A 23,514-nucleotide genomic window follows, 5' to 3' on the forward strand; every position below is an offset into this window, starting at 1 on the left:
CTATCCTCCCATGTACAGACCCCTTTGAACTCCCCATACTCTGTCTCTGACGGCTGCCATACACAGGGACAGCCACCCACCCCAGCTCCTCTCCAGCTGTGGCTTCCCTCCAGAGCCCTTGTCACCATCCAACAACTATCCCCAGTACTCAGACCTTTTCCTCACCAAGCAGACTCTCTCCTCTGCTCTTCATGAGCATCCTCTGTTCCACGTACCATGGCCTCTTCAACTGTGCACCCCTTGGCTGTGTGGTTTCTTCCCATCCTCTATCTCTCCAGACCCCAGCATACTCTTAGCTACAGTCATCAGCACTGTGGCCCCAACCCCTAGGACTTGCCTGTGTTCCACAGCAGTCTCAGGCTGTCTGGTTTCCCCTCTGCACACCTTGCCAGCACCCAACAGGCACCAAGGAACCATCTCCATCAGCAGGTTCCTGGAGTTGTGGCTGAGAGCAAAGCTGGGGTGGATGGAGCTTTGGGAACACCCACCAACAGGAAGGGCAAGAACCGCCTTGCACCATCTGGGATTAAAAGGAACAAATGCAGAGGAAGCACCACACCATGGGCCTGCACAGGGCATGAGACTAGATCAGCCCTCAGCGCTAGACTCCCCTGCCGTACGAAAAAGAGCCAGAGAGATCCTACAGGGAACAGAGCCAAGCTCCTCAGGCAGGCAGGCAGGCTGAGCTAAATAAGCCTCCTCATGCATTAAAGAGTCCTGCAGGCATTGCTAGCAATTACTGGGGCAGCACTGCTAGACTGGGTGAAGAACCTGACATTAAATTGAAAAAAAAAAATTAAAAAATCAAGGGAAGTCCTCAGGTAAGCAGAAGTTGTAAGAGGTGTGAGACTCTCCCATGTTTCCACATCACCTCTTGGAAGACTGTCATTTCCTCATGCTCGGAGCTCTGTGGCAAAAGCTGGTGTACCTGGAATGAAGAATCCAGGTCAGGAATGGAAAAGTTTAATTTAAGTTGCTTCTTCCTGTGTCAACCCTGACAGAGCTAATCTTAAAGTCTTTTTGCAACACCTCCCTGCCCCAAAAGCAGGCACATGTGAAATAATCCTCATCTGCCCCTGGCAGAGCCACTGTCTCACCCACCTCCCAGCAGAGCCACGGATGCACCTTGGAGCCTGTATTGTACACATTAGACATCTCTGTTACCAAAAGGGCAATTGTTGGTAGTGCTGAGCTCCCAAGGGAGCACGTGTAGCCCAGGGGAGGGGTGCCACACCCCCCAGGGTGGTAGTAGATGAATCTCATTGCTACAGCTGCCTTTTCTTTTAAAACAGGCCAAGTGACTGAATAGACTCAATGACAGATCGATTTCACTGCTCACAGAGGCCTTGTGCTGTATGACTCACTGAATGGAAGTTAAGAACACAGTGCCAAAGAAATTAGCAGGAGGGGATTGTGCTGAGCACTCCAAGGTCCACAAGGAAGAGTTTCTGAACTGCCTATTGGCTTATTTTTGCAATTATTGCAACTTAAAAATTGCAGCATTGATAACATCGCTTCTCCCTACAGAGTAAACAGTCTCCAGCCATTTTAGTGCATCTCAGAACAGCCCAAAGCAGAGGTGGATGTACTTGAGTTCCATCACTTACACCTTTAAGCAATGCCAAACTATTATCTTCTTTTAAAAGGCTTACTATTGTTAAATGAAGTTATGGGTTTGATACAGGAACACCAGATGACATCCATCCATCCATCCATCCATCCATCCATCCATCCATCCATCCATCCATCCCTGTCAGACGGGAAGTCACACAAGTTATTTTAGCCATAGCAAAATAAAGTACTTACTGCTTACATTGCTCAGAGATGGGTAGCAATGATTCCACATTCCAGATTGCTTTCAAAGGCATTTCTAGTCTTCCAACCAAACAAAAATCTTGACTGAAGCAACAAGCAAGCATCAAGCCCACCCTACACTTCAGTAATGGAATAAATGTTCCTTTAAAAAGTACAACACGTATCAGCCCATAAGGATGCTGCACCATGCCAGAACTCCACCTTGGAGAGTATCAAGTGTCCTAATTTGTTTTCTTTTTGCTACTCTGTTCTTGGCATCTGTAAAACTACCCCACCACACACACCACCAAGGCCTGAAGGATGTGGCCATAGAGCAACATTCTCCCCTTGGATTTTAACTTCTGGGTAAAAAAGCAGCTCATACCATGAAGTTGGAGCAAAGGAGGAAGGAATGTGGAAAAAACAAAAGTGGAATTGTTACTTGGCAGAAATAATCAAGAACTTCTGGCAAAGCTGAGCTATTTACAGCACTACATATTAAATTTATTCTTAAGCCATCTTTACCCCGTAAAAGGAAAAAAAAAAACCTTAAAATGTCCAAGGAGATTTTAAAATTACCAAGTCTTGCAGCTGGTTTGTAAATGGTTTTACTAAGAGCTCTATAACTGTCCTTCCCCATCTCTGGCAGTTCCTATTTCCTAGCATCAGGAGGGCACAATGCAGGACCTATCAGCCAACATTCCCACCAATTCCCATAATGACAAATGATAACAGATTTCTTTGGATTTAAGGTTCATCTTTGCAACATAATTCTGTACAAAACCAAACCTCACCCACTTCAGGATTCCAAGTTCAGAAGTTTTAATGAATTGTTCTCTAGTTGCAAATAGAGGTCATGAGTTACCATTGAACACCTTCACCAAATCAATGGTGTGCTGATTTCCTACCTGCCTATTGTGTGCTTAAAATCTCCTGAGGAAAATGTGGTGATGAGTTATTCAACTTACACATGAAGCCCTGCTCAGACATGTACAACTGGAGACACACAATTCCAAGTCAAAAAAAAACCAAACAAGCTGGTAAGACCAGGATAGTTTTTATTTGCTCCCTGAATTAAATATTGGCAGATACAGAAAATTCAGATACCAACTATTTCCCCAACATTTACAAGACTGAGTTTGCAATGTCAGAAAACAAGGACATTTATGCACAATCCTGGCAACTGATAGTGGGAGTGCACAAGATGGCCCTGCCTGAACATCAGTTTTTTAGAGGCAGTATCCCTGGTCTCCAGCATCCAATGCTGTCCCCTCACTGACAATTGTGGCACCACGGAACGGCCAAGTAAATATCCTGAGTGGGCAGCTCCAGTGCATTTCCCCCTGCAAAGGATTTATTCCATGCTCCTCCTGAAGGGGCAGAGGCAAGGTCAGCACATCCAACAAATAACCCACCTATGAACACAAGCTGATGGTTGCGGTACCCTTTTCACTCTGTTCTTTGAGAGCAGGGGAGAACACAGCACAGTGACACTTCCAAGAAAGCTGTTCTTAAAGGCCTTGCTGCTGCCACATTTTGTCTGTGCCAGAGGCACACCTGCTGCCTGCTGAGCTGCTCTGCGGCTGCAGAGCCTCACAGTGGGTTTGCAGCACTTTCCCTGCTGTCTGAGGGAAGTTTTCAAATAAATAAACGGCCATGAAGCAAGCAAGCTTATATAACTGAAATCATGTGGATACACAGACCATGTGCTGCTGAAAGAAATACTATTCGCTCCTTTTCATACTGGAGCAGAACTTAGGAACTTGCATTCTCCTCAAAGCACCTGGTGCAGTCAATGCCCCCAGGGCAAAACACAAGTGTAGCTGGTGCAGTGGGAGGAGCCAGGCACCTCTGCTCCCTTTTTATAAAAAAAATAAAGAAACAGACATTTCTCTAAAACGTGTCTGCTAAGCTGGGGGCACACAAGAACGATCACATGCAGGATATGGTGATCCGTACAGCCATCCACCATCAGCCAACCCCACGGGGCAGCTGAGCACACATCACCCCCAGTTCCACAGCAGGGCAAACACATGGTTTTACCAACTCCACTGTGCAACCTTGTGTTAGATCCTAGCATGGCAGATGGCAAGAGATTTTCCCTTTTGGAAAGATCACAGAAGTGCCTTCTAGGCTGCAAAATGCCTTGGGCGTCCTCAGACAACTGCATCTTCTCCAGGCACAAGAACTTCTGAATTCCAGTCCTGCACTCCAGATCTTAATCCGCATGCTCTTACTCACCAACCTTGCTGGTGTCTCTTCAGCAGGAGTTCCCTTAGCTCCAGAAGCAACAATGACTCCAAATACCATAGCTGTATGACCATTCTTCCACAGCCCTGATGGTTAGATCTACAAGGGCATCGTATGCATTTGCATCTACTCTCTCCCTTTGTATTAGTAACAAGGACCTCCCAAAACATAGCTTATAGTACATCATATCCAGGCTCCAGAGGGATTTTAGGTATCACCACCTCCTGCTCTTCCCTTATGGTTTTTACACTGGGTTGCAACATAAGGTGCAAGTGAGGGAGGGAGGGAAGTGGCAAAGTTGGGAACACACAACTGAATTAATGATGGGATTGTCAGTCACTTCGATGTCATGCCCCACATCTACACACCATGCACTGGCATTGATCTTGCCCTGCCCACTTGGCCCAGGAAGGCAGTGAGAGCCTCTTCTCGTGCTGAGCCACCATGTCAGTCTTGGTCGCCATCAGACGACTCCTCCTCTGCCTCCTCCAGCCACTGGATAAACTTCTGGAGCTGCAGAGAGAATGAAATGTAATCGGGTAACAACTGACACCTAAGAGATGCTGGAAATGCTCAACAAATACACTGTGTGAGTGAGCATCACCATCATGCACAAGAGAGAAAGTGCTTCCAGGAGAAGCAGAGAAATGGAGGCAGATGGAGGGAGAGAGAGACAATTAGGTGAAAAACAACTGGTGTGACACAGACAAATGCAGACTGACTAAATTCCTGAAGAAGACTCCTCCAGTCAGACAACCCTCCAACACTCACCAAAAAGACAAAAGCTTGAGAGTTTTTCAGAGCTTGAGGGCAAAGAGATGGCAGCTGCACCTTAGCTAAGACATGTTAGGAAAACTCTGCTGGGAAAAAAACTAGTCTCTCAGAAATTGCTATTAAAAAGGCAGCTCATTTTATGTTTTAACTGGGTTTGAACAAGCAGCTGGAAGCACTCCTGACCTATACTAATAGCTGACTTTGCAAAGGTTTTAAACAAAGTTGTTCTTCAAATGGCTTTTTTTCCTCTACTCCTCTTCCAGATCCAGGGAGGAGGACTGGATCAGGGCTCAGCCAAACTGCAGCACAAAGTTCTGCCTGATGGAGGAGGGAAGTTTATATGCTCCTTGCAACAGAAGCCAAATGAAACCACTCAGTACAGCAAATGCTTAGAAATATATGTGAAGGGACTGCTGAGCCAGGAATGAAAGCTTCAAAGGAATTGCATGGGGCCAGCACACAGGGCATTGGCCTAAAGCCCATTTCAAATGGGTGTTGGCTTAGACAAGCCGTGCTGCTACTCCAGAAAGTGCTGGCCTCGTGCTACAGAGAGCCCACTAAAAACAATCCTCATACCACCTCCATTCCTCATCCAAACAGGATGATTATGGCAGAATGCACAGAAATGCCAGTTCTGGAGAACAAATCTGTGTTGCTTAGTGTTCAGTGCACTGCTGTGTTTCTTGGCTTACCATGTGATGGCAGCTGCTCCACAGAAGGTGACAGTGACACCGAACTTCCCTCGAAGTTTCTTTCAGCAGCTGTTGTCTCTCTCTCACCCCCCACCCCGGCCTCTCCAAACACCTTTGGGACTCACCCGTTGGTTTTTACGAAGCTGCTTTCCTTTGTCAGACGTGTCCCGCAAAGAGAACCAATTGAGTATTACATCTTCTTCCAGAATTTCCAGCTGGTAAAATGTCATCAACACCTGCATCAATTAGAAAAGAGCAACAGGCTCTCTATAAACTCTTTTGGGACTAGCTCATGTCCAAGTACAAAGTTTGCACGTAATCTGTGTCTCTCAGCTCTGTCTTCACCAGAAGGCACTCAGTCTGCTTCATTTTCCTTTTGCTGTTAAAAATAAGTGTGTTTCTCCTACCAAGCCTTATGTTCCTGACAGATGCTATGACACAGAACAAGTCGAAGTTCAAGCCCATCAGCTTCAGCTTTGAGGATGCTGGGTATGACTGAGAGCAGTGGGCAACAATGGGTCACAGAGGATGTCAGTTCAAGACATAAGCTCTCTTTAAAGCAACCCAAACACCATCTCCAAAGTAGATCCAACAAGCAACTGATGCAGGCTCACATACAACAGTGACACGTGCAGAGGAGCATGAACCTATCCAGCTCTGCCCCAGGCTCCCTCCTCCTGCCAGCTCTCTCTTTGCAGTGCCTTATGGCAGGTGTCAAAGCAATTGGTCATTCATCAGCTCAAGCCCCTGCCTGGTGAGCGAGGGGCAGACATGACCAGGCTTTCTCAGGGTGCCTTTGTGCTCAGGCAGAGCAGGCACTTCGCAGTCGGTCTCCTTGCAGCAGAGCACTAACAAAGCTGGCTGCCAACTCCAAATATAAAGTGTCACTTCAATTCCCAGCCTCTAGGGAAACCCAGCCCCTAGAACAATGGACACATGCCAAACAATTGCTGTAATTCAAGGACATTTTGGCTCACCAAACTGAAGGCTTTTGGCTCCAGTCCTAAGTGCTTTGCCATCAGCCAGAAGCACTGGTAGCAGAAGTTAGGATTACTCTTTTTTGAGGAACCAAGAGTTAAGCGGGCTCTAGGAGAGCTCTCCCAAAACAGACAGGGGCTTCCTGAGTTGCTGCTAAAGGAGACTTGCAATCCGAGTCAAATGCTCTCCATGTGATAGGGCAGACAGAATGCAGGGATAAAATATTTGTGAAGGACGTTGAGGAGGAATATATGAAAATTCTCAGAAGCAGGGAGACAGATAATAAGCCACATGACAGGTTCCCTTTTTTCCCAATTTCATAACTAGCTCTGCCTGAGTAAAATCCCACTTTTATTCCCAGCTTCTCTGCTTTGCACTCCAACATAGGATAAACCATTTAGCAGTTAGATCCCAGGGACCATGAAGAGATAAATGAAGTAAAGCTCTTCCTAGAGCAAGTCTCTGGCCTCTTCCAGCATCACACAACAAGGGCATCTATGTTGGAAGCTGCAAAATAATAGCTCCCCACAGACTGCAGACTGGTAATTAATACTCACCCTCAGCTGTGCTCCCTCAGAGGCACAGGCAGACACAGAACTATTTTTTTTTTAAGAAATTGTTATAGATGGATTTTCTACACACCCTCTCCACTGAGACCCCAAAATCCTCTCCCCTAAAGCAGAGAAGTAATGATGTAAATAGGATGCATTCCACTGTGAATCTAGCAAAACCAGATTTGGGAGCAGATACTCACTTTAGCTATTGATGTGCAGAGACTGTCGTGTTCCAAGAAGAATTCCTCAATGGCACATAAGGCATTCAAGTGATCTGATGCTCGTTTTATGTAGTTCTTAAACAACGGAGTCCAGTTCTTCAACAGCTGCAGGGGGAAAACACAGAAGAGCTCCTGAGCTGAGATGGATGGGTGCACTCAGCCCTGTTTCTCAGCTGTTTTACACCAAGAAAGTGACCCAGGGAAGCATTTTATGAAACCATTCAACTGACTACTTCAGGTATTTGACCCTCTCTGTCCATGAAACAGATGCTTTTAAGTCTCACATGTGAGGACAGAACCTGGTTTTACTAAGCAGCTTTCAGAGTATCTATTAGCTTGTTTTTGCCTCTCTGGATGGAATACCAGATCATCTCAATAAATGTGTTCAATGGAGTCTGGTATTCAAACAAAATCTCTTCACTGCAGACCAATAAGGAGAGATACCTACATGCTATTCACAGCTTCCCCCCACAGAGCAGCTGACATTTCAGTGGAATTTTCCTTCAAAGCAGAAGGACGAATAAGGAAACATAGAAAAAGATAATGCCAAGTTTATTACCAGCTGCATAGAAGTGAACAGTGAAAAACAACCACCCCTAAAACAGGAACACGTCAGAGCAGCCCCTAAGTGCAAATCACACGTTTGCTGTGTGCCTAGAGGCTTGTTTGGATCCTGAAGCCTGCTGCAGGGAATGGGTGGGAAGGATGAAGGGCAAGAAGTTGTTACACTATTAGTTGTTCTCTCCTCCAAGGCTTATTTTTCTTGAAGTCTTAAGTTTAATGATTTTAGTGCTGCCTCTTAAAACAATATTTCTGTCTGAGTCACCCACAGCTCTTTCACTTGTACATATCTGGGAAATATGCAGCAGGGAGTTCTGCAAAGCAGCACAGACTGACCTGAATCTGGGATAGGAGATAATAGTTAGATCCCTGTCCATAAAAATTTTAAAGGTATCAGAACTTGGATAAGATACAAAAATTCTTCATTGGCCACATCATGACCTGACCATCCTACAAAAACATGTAGGAAATTAAATCAGAGTTCCACATCTTTTTAAATGGAGTAATTCAACAGCACATGATCCTGAAACTATATCCCTGGCATGCCTGCACAGATACACTGGTTTGCTGTGCCTTCAGCAGTGTCTCCTTACAGAACACACCTGGTCTGTTTTGAAGGGAAAGTGGCAATTCACAGGGGCTTGAGGTGTGATGAAGAAGCTTTGAGTCACCTGCCTTCAGGGTTAATCAGCATTATTCTGTCCAGGATAACTGAGAGAGGGAGAGCTCCAGGACACACAGCGGAGCTACAATCCAGGCTATGGAGATAGTCCAGGCTGGTGTGGACTACCAAAGGTAGCCTGAGCTAGGAAACAGTGCTCATCTGCTCTGTAGTACTGCACTCCATCACCTCTTCAGACATATTTGCTATGTAACCTTGCTGCAATTTGCATACCTCAAGCAGAAACAAAGAAGGGGATTAGTACAAACAAACCCATCTGTACAGTGGTACATTGACTGGTTTAAGGAACAACAGTAACAGTACAGAATGATCCTGATCATCATGGTACCACAACAAAACAACTGAGGGTTCTGTGGCATATTCCCAGGAAGTATTTTAGTGTGTAGCAAAACACTTAATGCTAAACACCCTCCCCTCCTCTACAACCATCTCCGCATTTTTATTATTCTTTGGACTCTTCACCTCAACTGCAGTAAAGCTACTGCAAAGTTCCTTCCCGGCTAAGAAACACTTTGTAATACCCTTCTATTAATGCCTTTAAATCATAAGCAGGCACAAATCTAACCAGAAGCTATTGAGTTTCTGAAAGAAGGTTATTTATATAGAAAACACTCCCAACCCCAGGACTCAATCCAGTGTGCCTATTGCTGGAAAAGGGAAAGAAGAAAAAATACACCATGTCAAGTTTAGAATGTGCACTGCACTGTAACTGGTGCTAATGGGGAAAGTAGGACTCAGCCCCACAGAGCCCCCAGTAAAAACATCCTCTAAGCTTGTATGACCAGAGAAGCTATTTTGGGAGTTTCATGAAAATCTAAACTGGAGAATTAGAAGCTTCCAATGTGGATTTGATAAAACACTGAAAAACATGAGAAGTTACCTGACAGAGAACCCTATGGACAATATCACAACTTTCCAGGCTTTGACTCTACCTGGGTAACTCCTCAAAACAATCTACAATCTGGAGAAAGCAATCAAATTTCTCTGAAAGGTTGATTCATCTTCCATCAAACCCAGTCAACAACACTCTAACATCTTCAAGGATGTTTGTGATCCATCTCTCTTGTCAGAAGGACAGTCTCAATACCAAGATCATTTTACACTTACCACCAGCACGGAACACCATCAGGAAGTACATGCAAAACACGATGGACAAAACTGTAATTCCAACCTGTTGCACCACAACAGCATCTATGCTGATCACCATAAATGGCTTCAGTGACAGCAGAGACCCATTTGGTCCCCGAATAAGCAATCCCATAGTGTGTTCACATGCACACCATTACAGAATCCCAGTTCTGGGAAAGGTCTATAGTTCTAGAAAAGGTCCATTTCTTCACCATCTCTGCTTTACAACTTGTACAAGAGCTGAACGAGATGCCTGACATACATCAAACTGGATACCTCTATTTCTCAAGCCTCCATGTTTCATCTGAAAATAAAGCCCACGGGCATATCCTTTACCAGATGCTTGTTTCCTAAAATTGCTGCAACACTTTAGAGCTTCATGCTCAGGGGCCAGCACTTCAGACCACATAGTGTGGTTTCAAGACAAACCATACATCATAACTATGGCATTCTCACAATTTCCCCTCCTGAGCTGTCTGGGACTGCTCTACCATAGGTTTTACATAAGCAATCCATCTTACTTCAGCATCTCTTGGTCAGAGTTGAGCTACAAAGAAAGTGAGAAATATAAAACAGGTCTATAAGGTTCAGTGGGCTTTTGATACCCATCCCTCTCAGGATGCAAGTACCCCCACCTCACACAAAGTAACACTTTTCCATAACTACTCCATCATGAGCAGCTCTCAGCCCAATAGTTCTATTGCCTAAGGCAATTTTGGCTGCACACTTCAGCAGCAACTGCTTTCATTACGTACGAACCTCTACCAACCCTGTGCTTGGGATTCACAAGGTGTAAATAAGAATTAGTAAATTAATGGAGTGTACTTTTTACTAACCAGGGAATCACAAGTTGCAGAGAAGCCACTGTTCCAGATGCTGTATGACTTCTGCCCAAAGAACTGGTCTTTTCAGAGCACTGCTGATAAACACACAAAGCTGCTGTCTCAGAAGACCAGTGATGTGTGTTTAATAAGCCTTTGAAGGCTGGTTCACTACATGTATTAGAGGCACATCTCATCTCAAATATTGGGTTATTGTAACAGTGACAAACATCATGTGTGCAAGTGAACACACCTGTACCTCACCAGGACACTGTGCTCCTGCTGAATGCAGTGCAGAAAGTCAGCACAGCAATTCTGCACACAGTGAAGGCACCAACCGAGGCACAAGCTGTCCCAGAGAAGGATTCTCTAAGAAACTTCCTGGCTGTTCTTTACAAGGGAGCATCTGGAGATACTGGCTGCCATGATGGCCAACTGGTTTGACACCTGGCTTTCTTTGATAAATCTAAGGGTGATTTGTATTTCATAAATGAACACAATTCCCTGCCTAGACAAATGCCACCTGCCCATGACATGAGACATGATCACTCTAAACAATACATTTTGATTATTACTACTTCTCACTAAAGGTGAGTTGACTTGCTCTCTCTGCTGCTAAACATGATTTTCTTTGATGAAAAATATATGGACAAAGTTATGCAGAGAAACTCTTCATGGACTAGCATTGTCTTTAGCTTCTAGGGGTTTGGGGCAATTACGCAAAACCTTATGCATTTATATGCTTCATCCTAGACTAGAACATCTTCTGACTGGGTGCTGCAGTGAAATTCTCCTTTCCCACTCATGCTAGAGTAGGAGCCTAATCTGGGAGACCAAGAGATGCCATATCCCAGCTAGGTAAAAATCCCCCCATCCTATATAGCTACCAATTCTACACAAGCTGCTGTCTAGATGTACTTAGAATCTAACACCTGCTCCAACATTTTCTTCAGTCCTCCTCCTTCAATTCTCTTTTTCTAGGACAGGACATGCTATTCAAGAAAATAGTGTGGAAAAATGAACAAAAGCAAGCAGAATTTAAACAGTGAGCAGCAAAATCTCACTAAGCCATCTGGGGAACAGATCAGTTTACATGGATGTTTTCTGCAGAAGGCATCTCCATATCTCCAAGAGGTGAATTAAGTAGCATGCTTACACAAAGGAGAATTAGCTTTCCACCCTTTCCCATCAATTGAAAGCACATACTTCCTCAGAGAAAGGATTATGAGGAAGTCTAGTGTTCCTCTTAAACTCAATCTCCTAAAAAACCAACCAACCAAAAAATAGTCCTAAAAAGAATTGAAGTAGTCTGTCCCAAACATGTGTCAGACCTACTCATTCTGAAAGAGCATCTTCATAATCTGTAGAGTTTGCAAAGTTAAATACATAAATGGACTGTAAGAAGGAGACAAAAATACTACAGTGACTTCAGCTTGGGTGAACAAAACCATTAAGAGAAGACTGCCTGCTTTCTAAAACAGATCCTACCCTATTTTGTCTGCCATAAGGCAGGAAATTGAAGTTGGTACACCCAACTATACAATCCATCTCCCTAAAGACAAAGCAGAACTTTATCTTTGCACAAAGACAACAATATTGTGCCTTTGCATTTGGCTGAGAAAAAAATTGGCACCAATTATACTATGCAGAAAAGTAAGACCTTGGAAAGGATCCCATTGGGAAAGGAGCACTCCCCACTGCCCCAGGGACAGGCCTTGACATGGACTGAAACTGGGTTGCTGGAATGCAAGCCTGTAAAGACATCTCTAACAGACCTTCTCTTTCCTCTTTTACAAATGAGGCACTTCTACTGTCTCACACAGGCAACAGAAATAACCACAGGGACTGAAGTAGAGCTCCCACACCTACAGTCTCAGCTGAGCTCTTGTCAAGCAGGAACAATGGTTTCAGTTCATTTTTTCTTCTACAGAAGACCAAGAGGCTCATGAACTCAAGGAGTTCAAGTGGCTCCAGGCTTAACCAAAGAGACTTCTCAGGGAGGAACTACCTGGGGCACACAGAGACACTGCTACACACTGGGAGACAAGCCCAAAGAAGAGTGAAATGGAGCAGGACTCACAGGAAGTAACGCTGAGAAATAGTTCTGGGAGTCCAGGTTTGCATCCAGCTGCTGCAGTGGGAACTCCAGGATCACTTTACTGAGCACCTGCATCATCTCCTTCAGGCCAATGTTATATGCATACCTACGACAAAAAAGGCAAAAAACCCTCAAGATTTCACACTATCTGATCTCTGCAGACTGTGGCTATTCACAGAGATAAAGCAGAAAATCTGATTTTCATCTTCTCAAGCTATGTTTTATGTGTTTGTTTGGTTTTCCAAATATTCAGACAATAAACCACCCTGCACTGCATCAGGCCCTGCATAAGGCTGTAAGTCCTGAAAATCTGTTATCACATTGGAACAAGCTGCTGCAGGGACAGCACCCTCACATTTACCAGAGTGCTGTAGGAATGCTCTTGCACAAAAGAAGGCAAACAGGTTTGGATTTGAGAAACACTAGATAAAAGGCACTCTGTGTTCTAGACTTGGTGCTGTAAAAACACTGTGGACAAGCCACAGCACAGCACAGCCCCAGCTGCAGGCAGCTGGCTGAATGCTGCAATGCCCAGAGCAGCAGACCCTGCATGAACTTTCAGGCAGTTGTGCCAAGAACTGGCTTGTTCTCTTCAGTCCACAGTTATTCAGCAGCAATTCAATCTCTTGTTACAGAGCTGGGGCAGGAAAAGCCTAACCACCACTAAGGATGCTAGAGATGCAGCTGCTACTCTCCATCAACTCCTGCTGTCATTCAGTCATGATGTCTAAGCTGCATTTCTCATGCTCCATACTGATAAAATGTCTAACAACAGGCATTCACGTGGTTTCTCCTCTTCTTTTGACACATCTGCTGTCAATCCCAACTGTTCAGCATAAGGGACAACAACATCCCTAAGGACATCCCCAACTCACTTGAGGGAGTTGATTTCCAGGACCAGGTTGTCACAGGAAATGTTTTCTTCTTCGCCCCTTTGTAACGTACCCAGAACCTCATTCTGGAAAACTAATACAAGAAAGGTCAGGCAGTTAGACATGAGGGAAAAGCACAGATTCTTCAAACTTCTCATTACTGAAGGAATGACACCCTTCACAAAAAAAGCATTCTGACACGATACCTGTTTTGCTCTCTGTAAGCTGACACAAACCCACAGCAACTCTACTTATAAATAGTGGGATATAATTCAAATCAAGGAAACCACCTACTAGATATAATTGGTCTATCTGCAGAAACCAGTACAAAGGTATTTACCTCTGCAGCCTTTTAGAGCAGCGTTTTTATTATACTTTCACAGTCTAGTCTTTCCTATTCAGACAAACCTCATCTTCCCCTAACTGAAAATATGAATTCAAATCTAAAATTTATTGGTTTAATTTCCTCTGGGGAGATATTCCAACATGAGAAAGTTTTTGAGTTTTTCCAATTTGGCTTGAACCTCTTTCAAATCCAGGTAAGCTTAACACAACGAAACAGAAAAACAAAACATCTCTGCCTAGTGGCCACTCCTACAAGGACATTTATTTCTCCAGCATGATTACAGTACTAAGCTGTCCACACAGAGAAACTCTGCTGAACCTTGCCATAGTCTCTAAAATTACAGAATGACGCTGCCATTTAAACAGACAACTCAGGGAGGTCTCTTTCACAAAGGTCCAGTGATGAGGAATGAGAAAGATGGAGGCTCTTTTCTCATCCTTGACTGCTTTAGGTTAACCCAGCAGCAATACAGGGAATATTAAAGAACTCTGTATAAAATGCAGGAAGTGAGATCAGGAAACAACATATTACCGACGTGCACAAATTTTCCAATACACCCAGAGAAAAGAGCACAAACCTCACACACTGCATTATCTGCAGAGTCACTGTACTTCTTCAGAGCCCACCTCTCACCTTTGATGTCATCCAGCTGAGGGGACGCTGCCCGACTGTCTGGCTCCTCAGAGCCCATGCTCAGGTCACTGTCAGACTCGCTCTCTTCCTCTGAGTGCACAGCTGGGCCTGAGGAAGAAGATGCAGCATTCAGCACTCAAAAGCTGCAACTATCATATGCCATGAGGAACCAGGTATCCCAGGGACTTCCCAACCAAATCAGCAACTATCTGTCCTTGCAGGGCAGCTTCTATTTACAGGTCCAGATGATCAGGTTTGCTGCAGAGGGAACACTACAGCTGGCACTAGGATAATGGGATTTTTTTGAGAGTCTGCAGGCAGACAATAAAGGACAGGGACAGAAGCAACTGCATTTTGCGCAGACTGCTGACTCACAATGGAGCAATGTCAGCAGACACTGCCACTGGCAGGAAGAAAGCCAGCAGCACCTGGAATAGCCAAAGCATATTCCCTCTGAGGGAGGGCCTGGTGTCCTATAGTGCAGCATTCCCAGCACAGACAGCTCTGTGTGTTGGTGCAAGGCAAATATCTAATAAACATCTTTCACAGAGCACAGGAAGAGAGAATCTGGTCCATGACCTGCTTTTACCTCTTACCTTCCCTCCACACATAGCTGTTACCTGGAGCCACTCTGCTTCACAAAGCTCAAGTCTTGCTCTAGACACAATTACCAGCATCCTACTTGGCTGATTTCCCCAACACACACCTGTCTGTTCACCCCCAAGTAATCACACTAAACTTTTCCTTACCCCACAGGCTTTGTCTCTGCTCGTCTTCATCCTCTTCACTCTTGTCATCTGCTTTCCAGAGATAGCCTCTGCCCTCTGAGCCTACATCTTTTTTATTGTAACCTTAAAAAGAATCAGCAATCAGTGTGATCTGCTTACAGGCAAACCTGAAATAGACTGGTATAACCTGCATATTACTGCCCCTAAATAGCCTTCATCAAGAGGGAGCTGGGATTCCTGCAGATGCATATGGATTTCAGCTTTTATTTTCTCACATGCTTTGACAAGTGACTGACTTACTCCTCCCTACAGCAGCAACATTTGGCAGACCATGTTTAGATCCCTTGATAAACCCATACTGTAGAAACAGTACTTCACAAGGACAAAGCCCTTGGACACAGCTGAGTATCCTTGCTTGCCCTGATGAAAACACATAGGTTCCAGGTTGAATGCAACACTTAGTTCCACCCTGGTACTGCAGTGTCTGGAATGAGGCAGGTAAAGACCCCAAAAGATCATGGAAGACAAAACCTTCTGTATAGCTTCAGTGCATGGAGACAGAAACTCTCATACCTTTCAGTTTTGCTTTGCTCTCCTCCTTGTTCACACCAGAATCATCACTGAACTGGTCATCGTCCTCTTCCTCCTCATCTGGGGGGTGCAGAGAGATCACTGTGCCCTCAGAGAGAGTGATGCCAGGACCGACTACTACCTGCAAATACGTAAAACATATCTTAATGAACAACACTCTGACTGCCCCCTAATACCTCCACCAGCAGCTCCAGACACACTGTTACTAACAAGTGTAAATGAAGATAGCACTGCTGCATTCCATACCGTACTGTCCCTGCCAAGCAACGGGAAGAAAAAGGTGGGAGATGTAGCACAGCCTCCACCTCTGCAAAAAGGCTTGGGGCAGCCCTGTTTTCTGGAATGGTCTAGTGTAAGATTAGCAACCTGCTGAGAGAGGCAGAAAACGGAACAGACATAAATCAGCTCACCTGAGAGGAGAGGACACAGCGGGGCTTTAGCTCTACTTTCTCCTTCACTTCAGCCTCATCACAGACAACAGAATGGTGGATCTCCACGTTATCTGCTATGTGCACTCGGTCCCACAGAACAGCTCCATCCAAAGTGACCTCATCACCTGTTATACACCACCAAGTGCAAATATACTGAGCAAGGCTGTCTAGTGCTCTCCGACACTGCTGAGTCCACTAGGAACCATCTTACTGACTCCCAAGGCCCTTGATGCATGATGGATGTTAGACAATGGGAAAATTTGCCTCAGAGGCCTACATCCACTTCTCACCCAAAGCTGAAAGAGAAATGTGTTCTCTACAGAGACTTGAGAGTAACAACTGATATCTCAGTTTTGGACAAACACAGCCAAATCACTAAAAAAATAGAAAATCCAGCCAAGGCTAAGAAAGAGTGAGCTAGGAGGGAGCAAGGCTAGGAGTAAGTTGAAGGAAACAGCTCATGAAAATGGTGACAGATGACCCTTATTTGCAGGATGTTGGTGGTTGGTAACTCTAGATCAGTAAAGGTCATGCATTCTCTACTGCTGACAACTCATTTGCATGAAGTACTTTCCAGCTTCATTATGGTACCCTGAAAACTTCAGTCTATTTCCTCTGCTGGAAAACCAAGTTTTTCTCCTTTCTCCCCATTAGCAGTCAATCAGCACCCACCTATCATCCTCTCCCAGTGCCAAACGCACTTTAAAAACTGAATCCCAACAATGTGTGCCCTGGCCTGGCAAGGCTGGCACATCCCCCATTCTTACACTCACCTATCCTACAGTTCTGCCCAATAACGCTGTTGGTGATGGAGCAGTTGCTGCCAATGACCGTCCCCTGCCCGATGAGCACATTCTCTTCCAGCACGCTACCATGGCCAAGGCTCACATCCACCCCTCGGTAAATGTTGTGTTTAGAGTGGGTGTAACTCTGGTTCTTGTCATCAGTGAAGTTCATCTCCGGAGTGAGAGGATAAACCCAGCGCCGGATGATGTCAGAGCACACAGCTTCATACATCAGCAGGTTACAAATATGAGCACCATACTCTTCCGTCGTTACATGCATATGGATCTGGTTCCCCAGGACCTGGGAGACAAGCAGGAGCATGTCAGAAGGTTCCCTAAGGCAAAGCAACAGGATCTCCCTTTTAACAACCCTCTCCTTACCTCCTCATTCACCAACAGACCACGCACAAAGTCATCCCGTGTCTGGTAGTCAAAATTGTCTGTGAACAGTTCAGCCACCTGCCAGGAATAAAGTACATGGAAATAATACAGTTAGAGCCAAGTTATACAATATAGGAAAGTGATGCTCTTGCCTTGAATAAAGCTCTGACTCCTTCTGCTAGGAATGCTGACCTTCCCATCTCCTCCAACTACTACTCCTCCAGAATCCATGAACAGATTTTGATTTTCAAAAGGGGCAAAACATTGCTTTAGCATTTCCAAGCAATTTGCCCAGCCTTACTTTGTAGTTTCACCCCCAAAGGAAGGATGCAGACAAGTTTTATCAGATCTGGAAGATCTGTTAGTGAGCCTTAGCTGGAATAACCCTGAATGCTACCCTAACATGGTACCAGCTTGCAAGTACTGACACTTCTCCACAGCACAGCCACCACCTCTGCTCCACAGATGTTATTGTACCCAAAGTGAAATCACTTATTTTCTGAAATAGTTTCATTCTGTGCCAAATCAGCCAGTCTATGGATGCATCCACCGTGTAGCTCTGCCTGGGCTCGAGCAGTGGATGCCAGAAACAGACCGAGCCCCCATGCGTTCCACAGAGCAGCACCACATGATCACCCAGGCCCTCAGCTCAGCCAGTTCTTTTTCAAACCTGGTACTCAGGCCACACACACCCCCTGCACACCAGCAGTAAGGAAGGGCAGGGCTCACCTGTGGAGAGCAGATGCTGATATGACAATCCAGCAAGTCATGGCGCACCTCGACGTTCTCAATAGAGTTCTGGAACAGACTCTGAAAGAGGAAAAAATTCAGATGATCTGAGTGCCTCACACAGCACCGAACCCCAGAAGTCTTCTATAAGCCAGGGGCAGTATTGACTGAATTATTTAACTAGCTGAAGTTCTGAGGATCGGAGAAATCTATAATCTACGCTAGACCGAATCTTAGCAGACACAGACTGGTCACACAAAGAGCTGTGTCAGCCAGCAGAGACTGCCCCTGCCCTTACACAGTGCAGGTCTCCTAGAAATAGCTTGTACTTTCAACAATCACTTTTCCTCCAGGAGGCTCCTGACCTCAGTCTCTGGGAGCTATAAATGTACAAAAAAGCTTTGATAAATCCAAATACAATTTTTATAGCTGTGCGTCAGTTTTGTATTGTTGGGTTTTGTTTCTTTTGGTCTTTCCTTTTTGCTTTCCTACAGTGATTTGTGCTTCCATTTGAAGACATGAAATAACCTCCTGATTCCTGACTGGGGATGAAAATATTATACAATCACAGTCTTAGTTCGGAGCTGAAGAAAGAAACTGGTCCATCTATCTCATGGAGAAAGTGCCTCCACAGACATTTAGAGAGCATTTACCACATTACTAGTTGAACAAACAGAGGTAATAGGAGGTACCACTCCTTGCACCTCTGTTATTCCACCCCATGTCAGGCTCAATGACACTTCAAAAAAGACAGGGTTGTTAAACACTGGAATGGACTGCCCACGGAGGTGCTGGAGTCCCATCCCTGGAAATGTTCAAGAAATGACTGGACATGCCGTGGTCTAGTTGACAAGGTGGTGACCAAAGGTTGGACTCTCTGATCTCAGAGGTCTTTTCCAACCTAAATGATTCTGTGCAAATGGTCTGTGCATGGTAGCAGTATATGCACCCCAATTTGGCAGCCTCTGCGATAGCACAAATAATCTCCTTGCCTTGTTTCACATCATGAAAAGGAAATAAAGGGCAAAACCTGAACTGCGAGAAATACATCTTCCCCATGTTCAAAGTGAAAAGAGTCACAAACGTGTGTCCCAGCATGGTTTCACCAAGCCTCAAATAAAGATCAAGGGAAAAAAAGCCAGTTTACCCCAAGTTACTTCCTATCATCTGCTCCTCCAAGAGGAGCAGCAAGGACAGTTCCCCAGCCCTCACTGAAGGAGGATCTCCTCCTTGGGTGGGCTGCTTCACCACCACAGCCCTTTTCCACCTGCCAGGTTCCAGACGCACCATAGGAAAGTGGAATCGTTTCAGCCCCTGCGTTCTCTGGTAGTGAAGGACACGGTTTGTGGCACTGTCCATAGCAATAACAATGTCATCCTCCTTGCACCTGGCATGGTGGCCAGGCGAGGACTCCTTGAATATCATCGTCATCACAGACACATTCTTTTCCATCTTACGACGCAACCTGAAAAATGAGGGCAGAACTATGAGAACACTCCTCAGAGAGCCACAGCCCGGAGTCTCAGCACACCAGGCAAGCATCCACTCTTCCAGCACCTACTTGTGCTCTTCCAGGGCTTTGGATATATTGAAGTTGGACACCACATCGCCAGTGACAAGGATGAAGTCGGAACGAACAAGGGACTTGGCATCCACGTCTCGCAGCACGTCACCAAGGGAGCGGTACAGGTCCGAAGTGACAAAGCGCACCGTGTTGGGAGACGTGTGCCGGCACCACTTGGATTTTCTGGAAGAAGAAAAAAAAACATCAGTAAGGCATAAAGAGGTTGTTCCTACAGACACACTAGGACACAGTGTCCCAGTGCATGCCGCACCTGTAAGGGGATGGAAGAGGATCCTGTGACAGTGAGCCCGCTATTGCCAGGCTCAGGTACACTCAAAAGGTGAAATAAGGAGTAGTCCCACAACACCCAACCCTTTTATCACACTGCACAACCACCCTCCTAAACAGGAGGAATGGTCTTTTCTGAGATATGCTAGGAGATCGCTGCTGAAAGGGAATCTCTTGCAGTTTTCATCAGAAGGATTAGTGAGGCCTTTGAGGCTGTTGGAGGGCAGAAGAATACTTTCCATGATAAAACTAAAAAGAAATTCTTACTGCAAATGCTCTTTTATCTCAGCTGACTTCCAACAGCAGAAAACAAAGGTTTCTTCCACTCCAGTTGCAGTTAGGAACTCCAAGGTATAGTCAATCATGGCCACATTTGCCATAGGTAAAAGAGCCTGAAAAAAACCGCAAACCATAAAACACATAGATAGCTGAACAAACACTCACTACCCCAACATCAGCAACAACCCCTTCCAACTTGAGGATATAATGTCATCAATAGTACCAGAAACATAAGACAAGTAACTGCTCCACCAGCTTTTTAAAAAATCTTTTAGAGTTGATCTAAACAATAAGAGCTAATTTCTGATCTTCTAGGGGCAGATCCTCAGTTCAGAGAAGAAGGCATAAAAGAAGTGGAGTTATCACTCAAAACTCTTCAAGAAGACTCAGATAAATGACAGAGACTGGGGGGAAAAAAAAGTGCTGATTCCCTGACTCAGGCTTTAACTGCTTCAAGAAAAACCTGTCAGACATGAATGATGAAGCCACAGGAATATGAGTGTCCAGAATTAAAGATGGGGAAAAAAAACCCCAATCTAAAGTGAAGCAAGTACTGTCTTGACTTGAGATTCAACTCACACTTTTAAACTGAGTTACTGAGTCACACCTGAGTGATGGCATACCATTCTTTAATTCATTTTTGGTGCTGTTTCATTTCAGGCCTGAGCTCGCGTGTATAATTATAAGCACCACTAACATTTAATCAGCAAACAAGGTAAGATAATTGTTCAGACCTAAATTCTCCAGAAGCTTTTCATGTTCCTTTAACACACGGCCTTTTGAGCTGGATAATTAAAGTACTACCCCATCCATTTTTCTGGCCGTATTCTTTCACGGGTTACTGCTGGCAAAGGCCAAGATTTTGTTTCTTTCCCTTATCAGAAACAAGCCTGTCCAAACCCGCTGCCAGTCCTGCACCAGCCACAGACGAAGAGCCAACAGCGCAGTTCGCCACGCCATATGGAAACGCGGACAGCACCAATACAGCAATTAGATCCTCGCTGTCTCTCCAGCGGGGAATAGAAACTCGTACGGGAGAGAACTGTCGGAGCGCAGCAGAGGGCGGGAAAAGCCGCGGCGGGGGCTGCCCAAACCCGGGGGGGGCCGGGGAGCCTCGCCCCTCCCGACTCAGCCCGGCCTCTCGCCAGATCCCTGCCCGCCCCGGCCTGCCGAGGACGGTGCACACCGGACAGGCGGCCCCGGAGGCACGCGGCGCAGGCGGCAGCACCCAGAGGCGATTTCTCACCCGCGGCCGGTCCTTGGAGATCGGGAAGAAGCGGCGGTTGAAGCTGTCGGCGACCAGCACGGCCTGCAGCGGCGGCGGCGGCTCCTCCTGCGGGTCGGGGCCGCGGGCGGACCCCGCGCCCGCCCCGCGCCGCGCGGTACCGCGGGCCGCCATCGCCGCACGCGGCCGCCGCCGCTTCCGCTTCCGCCCGCGACGGGAGCGGCAACGGGCGCCCGGCGGGGACACAACAGCACGGGGCGGCGCGTCCCGGCGGGAGCGGGGCGGGAACGGGGCGGGAGCGGGGCGAGAGCTCCTTATTGCCTCCCCGTCATCTCGCCCCTCCCGGCATCACCTCCGTGGCGAAGATCCACCGTTGCACGGCCTCAGGAGCGGGGAGAGGCGTTTCATCGCCGTCCCCCGAGGAGGGAGCGGGGCTAGAGCAGCGCATCTCCCTGCCGTGACCGGGCACGGCCGGGACCTGGCCTGGGGAAGGCCTGAATGTCCCCACAGACATCCCCAGGTGGCCTCGGGGTGTGTGTAGTACTTTGATGTGAACCTGGTGATGTCTGGTTTTGGGAACAGTGATGTCTTCTCATACACTTCCTAGCAGTGACGTGTTTGTGCTGCGTTTCCAAATGTCCAAACGCTGCTTCTGCAAAGGACAGACGTGAAGCAGTGCATCATCACACAGCTCACACCTGCCATCAAAAAGCTGTCCCCAAAACCCACAGTCCCCGAGGGACCCCTCGGAACCCGCTCAGAGACCCTTCCGGAGCGGAGAGGAGGAAAGAAGACGTGGTTTCTGAGGATGGGGGTGGCATTTTTCTTCCTGTCAGCTTGGTGAAGCAGCTGGGATGCTGCAGTGCTGGTGCCTGGCTGTCCCCCTGCTTGGACACTGTCAGTTCCACGGACCCTGATCTCCTCCAGCCACTCCTGCCCCAGCCCAGGCTCTGCCCTCACACAGCTCTTACTGTGCTTCAGTACTATCCTCGTCCTCAGAAAGGGATGGGCCTGTACAGCCCTCAGCACAGAAAACATGCCCTCAGCTGAGTCCCTCCTCTGCTGCCTTTCCCTGCCACAGGTCCCAGGGCTGCAGGACTTACCTGGAACAGCTCATACAGCACCACCACCTGCTCATTTGTCACCGACGAAAAGCTGTGTGATAACCCTGCACTCAAAACCAGGGAAACAGGCTGAAAAACCTCCCTAGAGAACTCCTAACAGGATGGCAGCAGAAGGTGGAGAGTCCTGAGCCTGGCAGCAGGAGGGCCCTTTCCAGCGCTGGCTGCTGCAGGACCTGGTGCTCGCTGCCCTGCCCCATTATCACACTTCTGTCCCTCTCGACATGGGACAGGCATTCACAGCCCCTGCTCTGTCACTTCACCAGCCTCTCTTGCTGCCCTTCGGTCCCCATAAACTGATCCACTGTGACACCCTGCTCTGGTCCTCACTGCTGTCATCTGCTACTGAGTGACAAGCCAAAGACTCAAAGAGTCTCAAATTCAATTGTGGTCTGAGAGAAGCAGAGGGTATTTGCACCCCCACCTCCATGGCAGGGCCCCTGCCAAGGGTGGAAGGCGGCACATGTTTATCAGTCCAAGACACACAGCATGGCATTTCCATCCTGAGGGAGAGAAATTAAGGGAGGCACCACTTAACCTACAGCACTACCCCAATATCACAGGCAGTGCTGTACAGCCCCTGTGGCATTGCTGAGGGGTCTTTAATAAAGGGAAGAAAGCTGTAATAGGCAACATGCAGTATTCCTCCCCACCGACTGAATTGCAGGTTCAGGACTGATGTAGAAAACAAAGTCTCCTCTGTCTCCTGAAGGACTCTGCAGCATTGGGTATTCCCTGAAATTTCCCTGAGTGGTTAAAATGCTCAGGCGTCACTTACGTGGTGCCATCTGTGCCCAGTGACTTGTGACTGAGCCCTTGCTGTGCTGCACCTTGTGACTGAGTCGCTTGACCTTAGCTAGTGGTTTGGAAAAAAGCAAAAAGGATGGACACAGCAAGAAAGAAGAAATGAGCTGCCCATGGGAAAGAAATCATCCCCATCCTTTTCAAAAATAGGTATCTGCATACCCTTGGGAATTCTGTTGTCCTG

At 46.6% G+C, this 23,514-nt stretch overlaps 1 protein-coding gene across 1 annotated transcript; it reads right to left on the reverse strand.

The window, feature by feature from the left end:
• Positions 1-2,832: 2,832 nt before the first annotated feature.
• Positions 2,833-21,579, reverse strand: EIF2B5 (eukaryotic translation initiation factor 2B subunit epsilon). Its single transcript, XM_039557026.1, has 16 exons — positions 21,427-21,579; positions 20,169-20,293; positions 19,611-19,796; positions 19,337-19,514; positions 18,050-18,130; positions 17,321-17,398; positions 16,928-17,240; positions 16,134-16,279; positions 15,706-15,844; positions 15,154-15,255; positions 14,405-14,512; positions 13,429-13,519; positions 12,536-12,659; positions 7,243-7,368; positions 5,636-5,746; positions 2,833-4,557 (listed from the first exon to the last, which is right to left on the reverse strand). The coding sequence occupies exons 1-16, from the start codon at positions 21,577-21,579 to the stop codon at positions 4,492-4,494; spliced, it is 2,127 nt and encodes a 708-aa protein (XP_039412960.1). The 3' UTR covers positions 2,833-4,491.
• Positions 21,580-23,514: the final 1,935 nt, after the last annotated feature.

The sequence above is a fragment of the Corvus cornix genome, chromosome 9, assembly GCF_000738735.6.
Source record: "Corvus cornix cornix isolate S_Up_H32 chromosome 9, ASM73873v5, whole genome shotgun sequence".
In the NCBI taxonomy this organism is placed as follows: Eukaryota; Metazoa; Chordata; class Aves; order Passeriformes; family Corvidae; genus Corvus; species Corvus cornix.

Excerpts from the sequence above, each read along its gene's own strand:
- EIF2B5 (XM_039557026.1), bottom strand. The coding sequence starts at position 21,579 with ATGGCGGCCCGCGGTACCGCGCGGCGCGGGGCGGGCGCGGGGTCCGCC. Across the intron at positions 19,515-19,610 it reads AAAGCCCTGGAAGAGCACAA|GTTGCGTCGTAAGATGGAAA; the intron begins GTAGGTGCTGGA and ends CTCATTTTTCAG. Across the intron at positions 12,660-13,428 it reads CTGGAAATCAACTCCCTCAA|GTATGCATATAACATTGGCC; the intron begins GTGAGTTGGGGA and ends TTTTTGTCGTAG.